Genomic DNA, 15496 nt, shown 5'->3' with positions numbered 1-15496 from the left:
CTTATCATAGCTGACTTATTTTAACCCACAACATATGTATGTCCACCATGATGGGTTTAACAACAATGAAGTCATTATTTAACTACAGTATAGGACTCAAATGTAGTGGGGATGGGTAAACACTCCATGTTGAAACTGTGTTTATTATCTGTTTGTACGTACCTGAGGGGGTGTATGTCTGTGTAATCTGTATCACCCCTCTCTTCCAGGAGGAGGAGGGTCCAGAGGTGCTGCTGGTGAATGAGGGGTGTGAGGAGGGTCTGGGGAACCCTGAGGGGACCATGGTCATGGAGGACAACCAGACTACACCTCCTCCTGAACCCACAGAGGAACCAGCTGAGCAACACAGGACCACACACAGTCACACTGAGGTGAGCCACTGTAAACAATTATCTGCATGGTATTAAGTCAGGTCCCATATCCACAAAGCAACAGAGTAGAAGTGCTGATCTAGGATCAGATTTGCCTTTTAGATCATAATAATAAAGACTATGTAGACAGGTGGGGAACTGATCCTTGATCAGCACTTCTACTCTGAGACTCTTTGCACATACGGGACCATGCTTTTGAATTATCAAACCATTAAAAGAGTGTCAAGTAATCAAATCATCTATCACTTTTCCATAGTATCAAATCAACTAACATGGTTGCATAGTACTCATAGCAATCCCTCATTGCCCAATCAGAAGATGCGCCATAGCAGGGTGCTCATATCAGATTTGTTGATCCAACATCCTCTCACTCTGTATCTCATACAGTCAGTAGACATGGAGTATGGGAAGCCTGATCTGCTGCTGGCCAAAGAGGAGACAGTAGAAGACGGACCAGAGAGCATTGACCTGCTGAGTGGACTAAAGATAGGGCAGCAAGGTAAGGGAGAAATACATATAGCCTACACACTGTAATAGAGCTTCAATGGGATGCCATCTTGGATTCCCAGACCGGTGCAGCCAAGGGCCCAGGGGACAACATCAGCTTGCAGGCCAGGACCAGAGGCGACATTGTGGAGGGGGGATGCTGTGGGATTACTTAAGATACTCTTTGAAGAGGTTTCAGATGTTTTCGGAAGATAGGCAGGGACTCTGCTGGCCTAGCTTCAGGCGGAAGCTGGATCAGGGCATAAAATACTCGCTAAATGCGGGTAGATGTATGTATTGGTGGTTAAGAATGTCTATTTCACCAGCCACGTTGGCGGGTGGTCAATTTGCAGGGCTACAGTGCCAGCATTACTTTTACAAATAAAAATAGTCAAATGTCAAGTATGAGCACATCTGCAACTTGTGAATTATAGCAGAAAAAAATAATTTCCGCTGTTTTGTTTCATAGCTGCTAATCGCACAAAGAAATATGAATCCTATATCCCACCTTGCGCAGCAACACTGCCTGGCAGGGGAGCTTTGTGCACTGAGTGAAGTGCTGAGAGATTCATTTTTGGAGGCTCTGCACACAGGCATAAAAGTTGGTCTAATTTACTCAAAAGTCTACAAAGTGAGACTTTGTCCTCGTTTCTTGGCTATTTACATTGTTTTGTTCACAAGCTCGGTTGTTTTTCAACGATAGTTTGATTCTGCTGCTTCAACAGATAGTGAAGAGACACCCTAGTCAGGTCCCAAATCTCACACATGACATGACTCAAGTGGCCCCATTACCACGGTAACCTCCCACCCTTAAAGGGGCAGCTGAACATTTTGTCTCTTTTGGTCTATTTTGGTTAAAAGACTCAGGTCACAAAATGTTTTATGAAATTGAGCAATATACCACATTACTTCATACTAATACATTTCTGGCCATATGTGTTGATTCAAGAATTAAGTACAATGTTTTGGTTTGACTGAGAAAAGAGAAACTCAGTCCAACGGATGACCATCACAAAGCATGGTCATCCGTTGTTGTAATAATAGGGAAACATATTTTGTCTGGTTAAAAAAATCAATGTTTTCATCTACCTGCCACAGTGGCTGGTGGGCCAAAAAGTACATTTTAGGCCCTGAGCTGGTTCCACCATTGAGGTGCCAGGACAGAGAAGAGCTTGGACCAGGCTGAGCGGGAGCTGTACTGCTGTAGGGGTGGGAGGGCCAAGAGACCAGAGGGCCAAGAGACGGAGTGCTCAGGTTGGGGTGTAGGTTTGAGCATAGCCTGACGGTAGGGAGGGGCAGTTCCTCTTGCTGCTCAGTAGGGAAGCACCATGGTATTGGACTGGAAGCCAGTGGAGTGTGCAGAGGAGTGGGGTGACATGGGAGAATTTGTGAAGGTTGAACACCAGGTGGGCTGGTTCTGGATAAGTTGCAGTGGTCTGATGGCACAAGCGGCGAGCCCCGGCAAAAGAGTTGCAGTAGTCCAGACGGTGTCGAAGACAGTGGATAGATCAAGGACGATGAGAACAAAGGAGAGAGTCAGCTTTGGCAGTGCATTGAGCCTCCATGACACAGAGGAGAGCAGTCTCGGTTGAGTAATCCTTCTTGAAGCCTGACTGGTTAGGGTCAAGAACATCACTCTGAGAGAGATAGCGAGAGAGTTCGTCAGTGACAGCACACTCAAGTGTTTTGGAAAGAAAAGAAAGAAGGGTTTCTTGAGGAGGGGACGACTGGCCATTTTGAAGTCAAGAGGGGACGCAGCCAGTGGTCAGAGAAGTTAGGAATGGGAGGTCTCCAGAGATGGTCTGGAGAAGGGAGGAGGGGATGGGGTTGAGCGTGCAGGTTGTCGGGTGGCCGGACCTCACTAGTCGCAGAATTTCATCTAGAGAGAGAGGGGAGAAAGAGGTCAAGGCATAGGGTAGTTCTGTGTTAGTGGGACCAGTGGACTCAATAGGCTGAGTGAATGAGGAGAGGATGTCGTCAACTTTCTTTTCAAAGTGGTTGACAAAGTTGTCTGCAGAAAGGGAGGGGATGGAGGATTAAGGAGGGAGGAGCAGGTAGAAAATAGTTTCCTAGGGTTAGAGGCAGAAGCTTGACATTTAGAGTGATATAAAGTGGCTTTAGCAGCGGATACAGAGGAAGAGGAGGGAGAGAGGAGGGAGTGAAATTATGATAGGGCCTCCGGAAGTTTAGTTTTCCTCCATTTTCGCTCAGCTGCCCGCAGCCGTTCTGTAAGCTCACAACGAGTCACTCAGTCACGGAGCAGGAGAGGAGGACCGAGCCGGCCGGAAGGAAAGGGGACAGTGCGAGTCATTCGATGCGGAAAGGGAGGAGAGTAGGGTCGAAGACGCAGAATCAGCAGACAGAAGGGAGAAGGATTTAGCAGAAGGGAGAGTTGATAGGATAGAAGAGGAGAGAGAGTAGTGGGAGAGAGAGAGCAAAGATTGTGATGGTGCATTACCATCTGGGTAGGGACTGAGTGGCTAGGTTTGGAGGAGAGGGATACAGAAAAGGAAACAAAGTAGTAATCAGAGACCTGGAGGGAGGTCGCCGTGAGATTAGTAGGTCGAACATCCTCTAGTAAATATGAGGTCAAGCGTATTGTCTGCCTTTTGAGTGGGAGGGGAAAGGGTGAGGTCAAAAGAAGCAAGGAGGGGAAAGAAATTAATCGAAAGGCAGAAGTCGGGAGGTTGATGTCGCCCAATACAAAGAGCGGTGAGCCATCATCAGGAAATGAGCTTATCAAGGTGTCAAGCTCATTGAGGAACTCAAAGGGCACCTGGTGGGTGATTGATGACAACAATGTTAAGCTTGAGTGGACAAGTGACAGTGACAGCATGGAATTCAAATGAGGAGACAGAAAATGTCCACTTAGGAGAAATGAGCTGCCTTGTGCCACATTTTTTTTTACATTTACATTTTTAGTCATTTAGCAGACGCTCTTATCCAGAGCGACTTACAGTTAGTGAGTGCATACATTATTTTTAGTATTTTTTTTTTCATACTGGCCCCCCGTGGGAATCAAACCCACAACCCTGGCGTTGCAAACGCCATGCTCTACCAACTGAGCTACATCCCTGACGACCAGATGCTCTCAGACTATGAGAGAACACGTAGTCAGATGAAGAGAGAGCAGCTGGAGTTGCAGTGTTCTCTGTGGTGAACCATGTGTCCATCAGTTCCAAACGCTGCCGGAGACCAGGAATTCCACATGGGTTGTGCGTGCAGGGTACACTAAATTAGAATGGTTGCAGCCAAGGGGTGGGGAGAGTCTGTAAAGCCTACAAGGAGAGGAGCGAACTGGGATAGAACATACAGTGGGGGAAAAAAGTATTTAGTCAGCCACCAATTGTGCAAGTTCTCCCACTTAAAAAGATGAGAGAGGCCTGTAATTTTCATCATAGGTACACGTTAACTATGACAGACAAAATTAGGAAAAAAAATCCAGAAAATCACATTGTAGGATTTTTAATGAATTTATTTGCAAATTATGGTGGAAAATCAGTATTTGGTCAATAACAAAAGTTTCTCAATACTTTGTTATATACCCTTTGTTGGCAATGACACAGGTCAAACGTTTTCTGTAAGTCTTCACAAGGTTTTCACACACTGTTGCTGGTATTTTGGCCCATTCCTCCATGCAGATCTCCTCTAGAGCAGTGATGTTTTGGGGCTGTCGCTGGGCAACACAGACTTTCAACTCCCTCCAAAGATTTTCTATGGGGTTGAGATCTGGAGACTGGCTAGGCCACTCCAGGACCTTGAAATGCTTCTTATGAAGCCACTCCTTCGTTGCCCGGGCGGTGTGTTTGGGATCATTGTCATGCTGAAAGACCCAGCCACGTTTCATCTTCAATGCCCTTGCTGATGGAAGGAGGTTTTCACTCAAAATCTCACGATACATGGCCCCATTCATTCTTTCCTTTACACAGATCAGTCGTCCTGGTCCCTTTGCAGAAAAACAGCCCCAAAGCATGATGTTTCCACCCCCATGCTTCACAGTAGGTATGGTGTTCTTTGGATGCAACTCAGCATTCTTTGTCCTCCAAACACGACGAGTTGAGTTTTTACCAAAAAGTTCTATTTTGGTTTCATCTGACCATATGACATTCTCCCAATCCTCTTCTGGATCATCCAAAGGCACTCTAGCAAACTTCAGACGGGCCTGGACATGTACTGGCTAATTTTCATCATAGGTACACGTCAATTATGATAGACAAATTGAGAAGAAAAATTCCAGAAAATCACATTGTAGGATTTTTAATGAATATATTTGCAAATTAAGGTGGAAAATAAGTATTTGGTCACCTACAAACAAGCAAGATTTCTGGCTCTCACAGACCTGTAACTTCTTCTTTAAGAGGCTCCTCTGTCCTCCACTCGTTACCTGTATTAATGGCACCTGTTTGAACTTGTTATCCGTATAAAAGACACCTGTCCACAACCTCAAACAGTCACACTCCAAACTCCACTATGGCCAAGACCAAAGAGCTGTCAAAGGACACCAGAAACAAAATGGTAGACCTGCACCAGGCTGGGAAGACTGAATCTGCAATAGGTAAGCAGCTTGGTTTGAAGAAATCAACTGTGGGAGCAATTATTAGGAAATGGAAGACATACAAGACCACTGATAATCTCCCTCGATCTGGGGCTCCACGCAAGAGCTCACCCCGTGGGGTCAAAATGATCACAAGAACGGTGAGCAAAAATCCCAGAACCACATGGGGGGACCTAGTGAATGACCTGCAGAGAGCTGGGACCAAAGTAACAAAGCCTACCATCAGTAACACACTACGCCGCCAGGGACTCAAATCCTGCAGTCCCCCTGCTTAAGCCAGTACATGTCCAGGCCCGTCTGAAGTTTGCTAGAGTGCCTTTGGATGATCCAGAAGAGGATTGGGAGAATGTCATATGGTCAGATGAAACCAAAATAGAACTTTTTGGTAAAAACTCAACTCGTCGTGTTTGGAGGACAAAGAATGCTGAGTTGCATCCAAAGAACACCATACCTACTGTGAAGCATGGGGGTGGAAACATCATGCTTTGGGGCTGTTTTTCTGCAAAGGGACCAGGACGACTGATCTGTGTAAAGGAAAGAATGAATGGGGCCATGTATCGTGAGATTTTGAGTGAAAACCTCCTTCCATCAGCAAGGGCATTGAAGATGAAACGTGGCTGGGTCTTTCAGCATGACAATGATCCCAAACACACCGCCCGGGCAACGAAGGAGTGGCTTCATAAGAAGCATTTCAAGGTCCTGGAGTGGCCTAGCCAGTCTCCAGATCTCAACCCCATAGAAAATCTTTGGAGGGAGTTGAAAGTCTGTGTTGCCCAGCGACAGCCCCAAAACATCACTGCTCTAGAGGAGATCTGCATGGAGGAATGGGCCAAAATACCAGCAACAGTGTGTGAAAACCTTGTGAAGACTTACAGAAAACGTTTGACCTGTGTCATTGCCAACAAAGGGTATATAACAAAGTATTGAGAAACTTTTGTTATTGACCAAATACTGATTTTCCACCATAATTTGCAAATAAATTCATTAAAAATCCTACAATGTGATTTTCTGGATTTTTTTTCCTAATTTTGTCTGTCATAGTTAACGTGTACCTATGATGAAAATTACAGGCCTCTCTCATCTTTTTAAGTGGGAGAACTTGCACAATTGGTGGCTGACTAAATACTTTTTTTCCCCACTGTACACACATAATCCTACAGCTGCCCCCAGTGTGAGAAGAGATTCTCCCACTAGCAACAGCTGAAGATGCACCTGAAGGTCCACACGGGAGAAAGGCTGTTCGCTTGTACACACTGCGGGAAGAGGTTCTCAGAGAGGAGCTACCTCAGGATACATCAGCAGAAAATGCACATGGTCCATGAACAGTGTATAGTGTGATATGTAGTACTATTTTTTTATATATATATATTTTTTATTCTGTTGGTTTTGGACTGAATGAGGTGAACTGAGGAAAGAATTGAGTATGATGAGGCAGAGTAGATGATATGGTGTCTGTAAAAATGCTTCACTGATGAAAAGTGACAACCTTGTCCAGTTCTTTTATGCTTTTGTTTTATAATGAGGAGATGATAGTGCCTTAATTAATGTTTATTGTTATAAAGTAGTGAAGCTGTGTGTAACGTAATGTTGAACCTTTTCCAAAGTATTCAAAAATTAATTTGATCAAAGTGAGGGTACCAGATTTACAGAAAATGTAAAGTGTTACCATAGTGAGAAAAGTTATTCTACTTGCCACATGTATCATTTTGTGCAATAAAAGTACTGTACTTTAAAGTTATGTGAGTGTATGACCATTTTGTTGAAATTAAATACAAAACTGACTCTGTGTTGACTGACTTAGTAATTTTTGTATAATTGCAGGGACTGAGTTTCTCTTATCTCAGTCAAACCAAAACATTGTACTTCATTCTTGAATCAACACATATGGCCAATTAATAAACTCCAATGGCTCCATATCGTTAGGATAAAAAGAAACGGAATAGAGCTAAGCACAGGCAAAATCCTAGAGGAACACCTGGTTCAGACACTGGGAGACAGATTTACCTTTCAGCAGGACAATAACCTACAATGCAAGGCCAACTATACACTGGAGTTGCTTAACAAGACAACATTGAATGTTCCTGAGTGGCCTAGTTACAGTTTTGACTTAAATCGGCTTTAAAATCTATAGCAAGACTTGAAAAGTGCTGTCTAGCAATGATCAACAACAACTTGACAGAGCTTGAAGAATTTGTTAAAGAATAATGTGCAAATATTGTATAATCCAGGTGTGCAAAGCTCTTAAGCCTGTTCACACTGCAGGCCTTAACACTCAAATCCGTTTTGGACTACTGACTGTCCAAACAGCAAGTTACAATTGACCAAATCGGATTTGTGTGTGTTCAGACAGCAGTCATTTGCTGATAAGGCAACACTAGTTGTCATAGTAACGACGGGTGTGTGTGCAGTGGTGTAGGCTGATTGGTGGTGGTGCTTGTGCTTATGTAGCAAGCTAAGGTGACAACAATGCTTGCCGTGGACATTTCCCAGTTGTTTGAAAGTTCAAAATCATAGGGCAAGAACACTTTTTTAAAGCCTCAAATGATAAGATGATCCAACTTTCAAAATTAGTCCTTTTTGGCTAGCCACAGCAGTCAACTAGCTAGTTAAATAGCTGTTTAGCTTTCTAGCACATTCACTCAATTGTTTGTAAACAATTAAGAAGCTAGTTAGCCAGCGTACCACATGTTTTAGTCAAACTGCCAGAGTAGCTAGCAAGCAACAAGATATGTAGAATAACAGTCTAAAAACCACTTGAAAATAATCCGATTTGACCGTTCAGACAAGTCACATGGCCAGGAATCAGATTTGTATCTGACTTCAAACCAACTACGAAATGTAGGTTGAAATATCCGATTCCATGTGCTTTTTGGCTGTTCAGAATACAGGAAAAATAACAGATTCTAATCGGATATGCAAATAAATTAGATTTGATTCATTTCAAACTGCCAATGTGAGCACGGCTTCAGAGACTTACCCAGAAAGACTCACAGCTGTAATCGCTGCCAAAGGTGATTCTAACATGTATTGACTGAGGGATGATAATACTAATGTAAATGAGATATCTTTATTTCATTTTCAACCAATTGGAAAAAATTCTAAAAACATGTTTTCACTTTGTCATTATGGGTTATTTTGTGTAGATGGGTGATTTAATAAATGTTGAATTCAGGCTGTAACACAACAAAATGTGGAATAAGTCAAGAGGTATGAATACTTTCTGAAGGCACTGTATGTTCTGATAATGTAACCTCTACAAAATAAATGCTTTTCTTAAAGTTTCACATTGTTTTTATAAGTCAACATATAAAAAACAATAACAATTACTATAAGAAAAATATAATATTTGTATATACATGTTCAGGTATGAGTTTATGGTTACGAATGGGCAGCACCTCCTACTGGACAGTTTATTTATCTACAGCTATGCCTTTGGTCTCCCATCCTGGGTTTTAACCAAGCCCAGCCCTGCTTAGCTTTGATATTTGTCACTGACTACTAGCAATGTAATGAGAATAATTGTTGAGAGATCTCCACTTAATAATGAAATAGAAACTGCTATGGAATAATTCCTCCTCCTCATCCTCCAGCTTTTCCCCTTCCTCTTCCTGCTACTCCTCGAGGCAGACTTTGCTTCTTTCTTCAATAAGTGTGAAGTTGCGTGCTTACATTTACATTTTAGTCATTTAGCAGACGCTCTTATCCAGAGCGACTTACAGTTAGTGAGTGCATACATTTTTCACACTGGCCCCCCGTGGGAAACGAACCCACAACCCTGGCGTTGCAAGCGCCATACTCTACCAACTGAGCTACAGGAGGGCCTTCAATGATGTCAGACAGTGGTATGCAAGTGCTTTGAAATGTATGTCCCACGTATGTGAGACCTTAGAAGGCTTAGCTTACATGTCTCTCGTATGTTTTTTTATACAATACAAGCAAAAGCTAGTTATTACTATGATCCAAGTGTTTTGAAATTAAAATGTCCCATGTACTGTATATCTCCCATATCTGTTATGTGTGTTATTGCTATGAATCCCCCATGACTGTAGCAAACATTGCCACTCAATAATTGACTTACTCAGTCACACACTGTTGGCTGTATTTATACTGATGTACGTCACCATGTCACCTTGTTCATCAATGCAACAACGACCAAAACATGCTTAAGTCAAGTCCCTCTTAACGGTTTCTGTTGTTAAAAACCCAGAGCTCACAAGCTTATCTATCATCTGTGGTATGGGATCTTTACAAACAGTCCATGACCTCAAGCTGTTTTCAGTAAATGGCCTGAAAGCTTCAGGTCTTGTGATGACTGGGGTGAAATAATAAACATAAACGAATGTGAACCTGTACTTGATATTCCAGACAGACTGGTCTCTACAAACTGAATCAGTGTAGGACATTTTAACGTCTGTTTAGGAGGGTAATTAACTTGTCATTTCAAACAGGCTTTTGTAAATCCCTGTTTTTAGAGACGGTAAACCTAGGCTAGAACAAGGACAGGGGTGTAATCATTAGTCCAAACAGTTGAGCAAGTAAAACGAGAGTTTCAATCGGACAAATTCACGTAGGTCCCCATTCTTTTCACAGTCTATGTAGGTCCCTCCCCGTTTCGTTCCATTTGCTTCCGTTTAAGAAACGTTTTGCAACAGAATCGGCATAATGAATATAATAAAATAAATGATAAATATATTTTAAAAAGTAATACGGCCCAGCTGAGTATTTACCTTACTGAGGTGATGTAGATGGAATAAAGTAATTCATTCTATTCTACTATATTCTTGCTAACACACTGTTATTTCTAAACAAGTCTGCTCTGAGCTTGAAAGATACTGATCATTGGAGATTTTACGTGTAATAAGCAGTACCGTAATTGAAACAGCGCGCATACCTTTTTCATTTAACTAAACCTTTGAACTATGACGACATCCAATAAGATCCTTAAACGGAAGTGAACAGTGACCAAGAACAATTTCTACATTTAGCGTTTTAGTTATTTAGACGTTTGTTAACGCCCGGGAACTCAAAATATGACTTCTTTAACTTCCCAGCATCACATACTTACCCCCAGATAGTGTTTAATTCGTGTTGGAGAAAGCACTTGTTGATATATGTTATCTAGGTAATGCTATTTAGCTAGCTGCTAACAATGGCTAACTGTAACGATATGGTTTTTCACACTCAAATAGCCTCCGTTATGGAGGTGCTAGCGAATGCAGCCGTGGCAGAGATCTGTAAACTCGTAGACGACGACTATGCAGTGTTCCGTTTAGAAATTTCTCAAAGCCAGAAAGAAAACAGGGGATTGCGGAGGAAACTACAGCTACTGGAACTGAAGGTGGCACGGGAGCGCGCAGAAAGGACAATGAGAGAGCGCGCCTTCGCCAGTCGTCCCAGTAGTGTCAATATCCTCGACCGATACAGAGGAATGGGAAGAGGTACATTTTGCAGAAGGCCGAGGCCGCGGGGGCTGTCGCCGTTTATATATAGCTCAGTGCCTGTCGCCCCGTTTCCCATGTGTTCAAATGTCTTACAAGAATTGGGTCTTGGTCAGTTTTTGGATAGTATGGAAAAATGGCACAGATTACTTAGCTACCTATTTTACGCAAAGACACTATCGTATTCTAACACGCGACTTCTGGATGAAGAATGAAAGCAGTTAGGGCCACTGCCATGAAGAAACATTCATAGTTGTTGTAACCGGAACCATATATTTTGCGGTTGTCATAGTACGCGTACAATGTTTAGCTTGAACAGATATTTATATTATATTGTTTGTGATCTTTGTAAAATACCTATTTTGGATGCATCACTTGTTTGCTAGAATGCTAACGTTCAATGACCGGCTGTAGTAAAGTTAGCCAAAGAGCCATTTTACTGGTTGAAGTGTTTTTAAGTGTTATGTAGTTGATTTGTGATGACACAGCCATTATATTAAAGGTCCAATGCAGCCGTTTTTATCTTAATATCAAATCATTTCTGGATAACAATTAGGTACCTTACTGTGATTGTTTTAAATTAAAATGGTAAAATAAAATAAAGGTTCTTAGCAAAGAGCAATTCTGGAAATGAGTTGTTACTGGCAAAGAGGTTTGGAACTGTCTTTCAGATTGGTCTATTAAAGGAAAAATACACACAAAACCACTCATCCCTATAACTTAATGTGAGAACAATATTTTTTTGTGAACAAATAGGTTGGTAGCAATATGTGAAAATCGTGGACTACAAAACTTGCAACGCTCTCTCTATGGGCTGGCTAGCTAGGTAGCTAGCAAATGTAGCTACACACAATAATACCAAAGTCAATATTAGCATGTGGAGTAGCTAGTTAGCTGTAAAATCGCCTAAACAAACTGCACTATCAATTTAGGAGTCTACAATCTCACATTGTTAAACCTGCAGATCGATGTTCCTCAGAGTGGAGTCTGACATTCGCAACGGCACCATGCAATGCACCCTGGACTGAAGAGGCAGACAAATAGGAGAAATGTGTTAGACCCTCTGTTAAATTACAAATTCGAGAGAAGACAACCTCCCGCGTTATGACATTTGCCAGGATTGAAATCTGACATGTATGATAGAAGTTTTCGCGATCTAAAAGTCGTATTCCTATTATCTTCCAGTGTAGTCATACCGGCCGAATTTCTGCCTGCTTGAACGGCAATAGCTCAGATACATGAAAACATGAAATGACGCAGGGAATGGATAGAATATCGCTCAGAGATGCACAAAAACAATATAACATTCAAAATGGGTGAATCTTTACTTTAACTAATGTTACCAGGCAGGCCAAAATCCCATCCCACCAAAACAGGCTGAAAATGTCAGGCGCTCTTTTCAAACAGCTCTTACACTAAAAGGGCATTATCATAATTTTCACAATTTCACAGTACCATTCCAACTTCAGTGTGGATATATATATAAAACACAGGAAAATATTGTTTTTGACTGCACTGGGCCTTTAAGCAGGACATTCATAGGAGCCTTAAAATCCATTTATACTCCAAAAGTAGTGTGAAATGCAATCATGAGAAACATGTAAATGTTTTTTTTTTTTTTTTAGTTTTCTGAGAACTCCCCCGTGTTCTGTAATCAAATTGCACGCATCGCCCTTGTGTGGCAATGTTTGCAAACACAGAAAGAGGTCTACCACAGTAGTTAACCTAACAACCTATTTTCCCTCAATCACTCTCTCAGGTGAAGGACATCTCACTGGAGGCCACAGGAGCTTTGTGAAGCCAGCGGGACACAAAACATGGAATGATGACCAACCAATTACTGTTGATGAGGGGAGTGGATCCTCAACCCAGCACGTTATCGTGATAGAGGTTAGTGAAGGGCTCTCCAACCCTGTTCCTGGAGAGCTACTGTCCTGTAGGTTTTCACTCCAACCCTAATCTAGTGCACCTGATTCTAATAATTAGCTGGTTGATAAACTGAATCAGGTTACTTACAACTGGGGTTGGAGTGAAAACCTACAGAAGGGTATCTTTCCAGGGACAAGGTTGGAGAGCCCTTGGTTACTGTAATAGTGTTGCATTACAAATTACATTTACTTTGTAAATCAGATGTGGCCTGTTTATTTCAGAAAGGCTCTTGCTTACATGTACATCTGCCATAGGAGAGCTTGTGAGACTTCCCTAAGAAATTGTTATCCAATTCTACTCATGTACAGGTAATAACCTCCTCTCTTCTTGTCAGTCTGCAGACGCAGAGGCTGCAGGTCCTGGGATCAAGCTGGAGAGGTCTGAAGGAGAGGAGGACCCATGGCACAGCAGAGACATCCAGACTGGAGTCAAGGAGGACCCTACCACTGCCGCAGCGCAGCCCAGGACCCAACGCAGTGTCACCGAGGTCAGTGGAACGCTGAACGCCATCCTCAAGTCAAAGACAGACACCAAGACTTTAACTGTAACACACAGGCTCTTACACACAGGACCTGACCACATATCAGACCCAGGTTTGGGGAGACTGAGCTGTCCTCCTGCTCCCGGCTCTGACTATTTACCGGTATTTCACCAGAGCCAAAGGACTGTTCATTCCCGTGGGGATGGTGATGGTGACGCGTTAGACACTGGCGGTGATGATCCGTCTTGTTCTTACACTACAGAGAAGGACCCTGGCAACATGCACTTGGGTTTAGACACACAGAATGATCTGTCTATAGGGGACTGGAACCGGGATAGTAGTGGTGTATTCTCTGAAGGGTATTTAGATAAGAATGGGGAGGGTCTGGTCATAGATGAAGTGACTGTGAAATTGGAGGGCGACGTTCCTCCCACATGGAATGCAGATAATCACCTAGGAGAAGGACACTCGCAGGGCAGAGATTTCTTAGACTACAGGGAAAGCTTAGAGACAAATCCAAATGTTGCGACCCACTCCCCTTTACACATGCTCAGAGATCGCGACCCGGTGTCCACGTCGATGGGGTCTTCCGATTCACACGGCCATGTCCTTTTTGATCAGGTATTGAACTCAAACAACAGGGCTAAATCCCAAGCTCGGGGAGGGGCAGCAACATCAGGCAATAGTAAAGATAAACGATTCTTCTGCATGTTCTGTAACAAAGGCTTCAGCTGCCCCCAGAAGGTGGAGATCCACCAGAGGGTCCACACAGGGGAGAAACCATTCAGCTGCACCCAGTGCCACATGCGCTTCACAGAGGCTGGCACCCTGAAGAGGCACCAGAGGGTCCACACAGGGGAGAAACCTTACAGCTGCCCCCAGTGTGAGAAGAGGTTCTCCCGCCAGGACAAGCTGAAGAGGCACCTGAAGGTCCACACGGGAGAGAGGCCATTCGCCTGTACGCACTGCGGGAAGAGGTTCTCAGAGAGGAGCTACCTCAGAATACACCAGCAGAAAAACCATTCCACTCTATAACATACACAGTAACCATTCCATTTGATAGCTTCTGACGTTTACATCAAACCCTGCATTAAAGGTAGACTTTCAATTTCCGCAACAACTACGAGCTTTGGAAGTGCAAGGACTAGACATTGTGGAATATACACAGAGTTTACAAAACATCAAGAACACCTGCTCTTTCCATGACATAGACTGACCAGGTGAAAGCTATGATCCCTTATTGATGTCACCTGTTAAATCCACTTCAATCAGTGTAGGTGAAGGAGAGGAGACAGGTTAAAGAAGGATTGTTAAGCCTTGAGACAATTGAGACATGGATTGTGTATGTGTGCCATTCAGAGGGTGAATGGGCAAGACAAAATATTGAAGTGCCTTTGAACGGGGGTATGGTAGTAGGTGCCAGGCCCACCAGTTTGTGTCAAGAATTGCAACGCTGCTGGGTTTTTCACGCTCAACAGTTTCTTGTGTGTATCAAAAATGGTCCACCACCCAAATGACATTCAGCCAACTTGACACAACTGTGGGAAGCATTCGAGTCAACAAGACGGAGCTGCTCTTCCTCCCGGGGAAGGACTGCCCGTTCCATGATCTCGCCATCACGGTTGACAACTCCGTTGTGTCCTCCTCCCAGAGTGCGAAGAGCCTTGGCGTGACCCTGGACAACACCCTGTCGTTCTCCGCTAACATCAAGGCGGTGACCCGATCCTGCAGGTTCATGCTCTACAACATTCGGAGAGTACGACGCTGCCTTACACAGGAAGCGGCACAGGTCCTAATCCAGGCACTTGTCATCTCCCGTCTGGATTACTGCAACTCGCTGTTGGCTGGGCTCCCTGCCTGTGCCATTAAACCCCTACAACTCATCCAGAATGCCGCAGCCCGTCTGGTGTTCAACCTTCCCAAGTTCTCTCACGTCACCCCCCTCCTCCGCACACTCCACTGGCTTCCAGTTGAAGCTCGCATCCGTTACAAGACCATGGTGCTTGCCTATGGAGCAGTGAGGGGAACGGCACCTCCGTACCTTCAGGCTCTGATCAGTCCCTACACCCAAACGAGGGCATTGCGTTCATCCACCTCTGGCCTGCTGGCTCCCCTTCCTCTGCGGAAGCATAGTTCCCGCTCAGCCCAGTCAAAACTGTTCGCTGCTCTGGCACCCCAATGGTGGAACAAGCTCCCTCACGACGCCAGGACAGCGGAGTCACTCACCACCTTCCGG

General features: G+C 43.7%; 1 protein-coding gene across 1 annotated transcript; it reads left to right on the top strand.

Moving 5' to 3' along the window:
• The first annotated feature begins 8788 nt into the window (after positions 1-8788).
• Positions 8789-14811, top strand: LOC311110374 (uncharacterized protein). Its single transcript, XM_084188920.1, has 3 exons — positions 8789-10850; positions 12610-12740; positions 13114-14811. Exons 1-3 carry the CDS (start codon positions 10562-10564, stop codon positions 14293-14295), a joined length of 1602 nt encoding a protein of 533 aa, XP_084045046.1. The 5' UTR covers positions 8789-10561; the 3' UTR covers positions 14296-14811.
• Positions 14812-15496: the final 685 nt, after the last annotated feature.

The sequence above is a fragment of the Coregonus lavaretus genome (assembly GCF_964263955.1).
Source record: "Coregonus lavaretus genome assembly, contig: SUPER_35_unloc_5, whole genome shotgun sequence".
NCBI classification, from domain to species: domain Eukaryota; kingdom Metazoa; phylum Chordata; class Actinopteri; order Salmoniformes; family Salmonidae; genus Coregonus; species Coregonus lavaretus.
This window is presented reverse-complemented; position numbering and strand designations above follow the sequence as displayed.

Coding starts and splice junctions, on each gene's coding strand:
- LOC311110374 (XM_084188920.1), top strand. CDS start 10,562: ATGGCTAACTGTAACGATATGGTTTTTCACACTCAAATAGCCTCCGTT. Junction 10,851..12,609: donor ATACAGAGGAATGGGAAGAG/GTACATTTTGCA, acceptor TCACTCTCTCAG/GTGAAGGACATCTCACTGGA. Junction 12,741..13,113: donor AGCACGTTATCGTGATAGAG/GTTAGTGAAGGG, acceptor TCTTCTTGTCAG/TCTGCAGACGCAGAGGCTGC.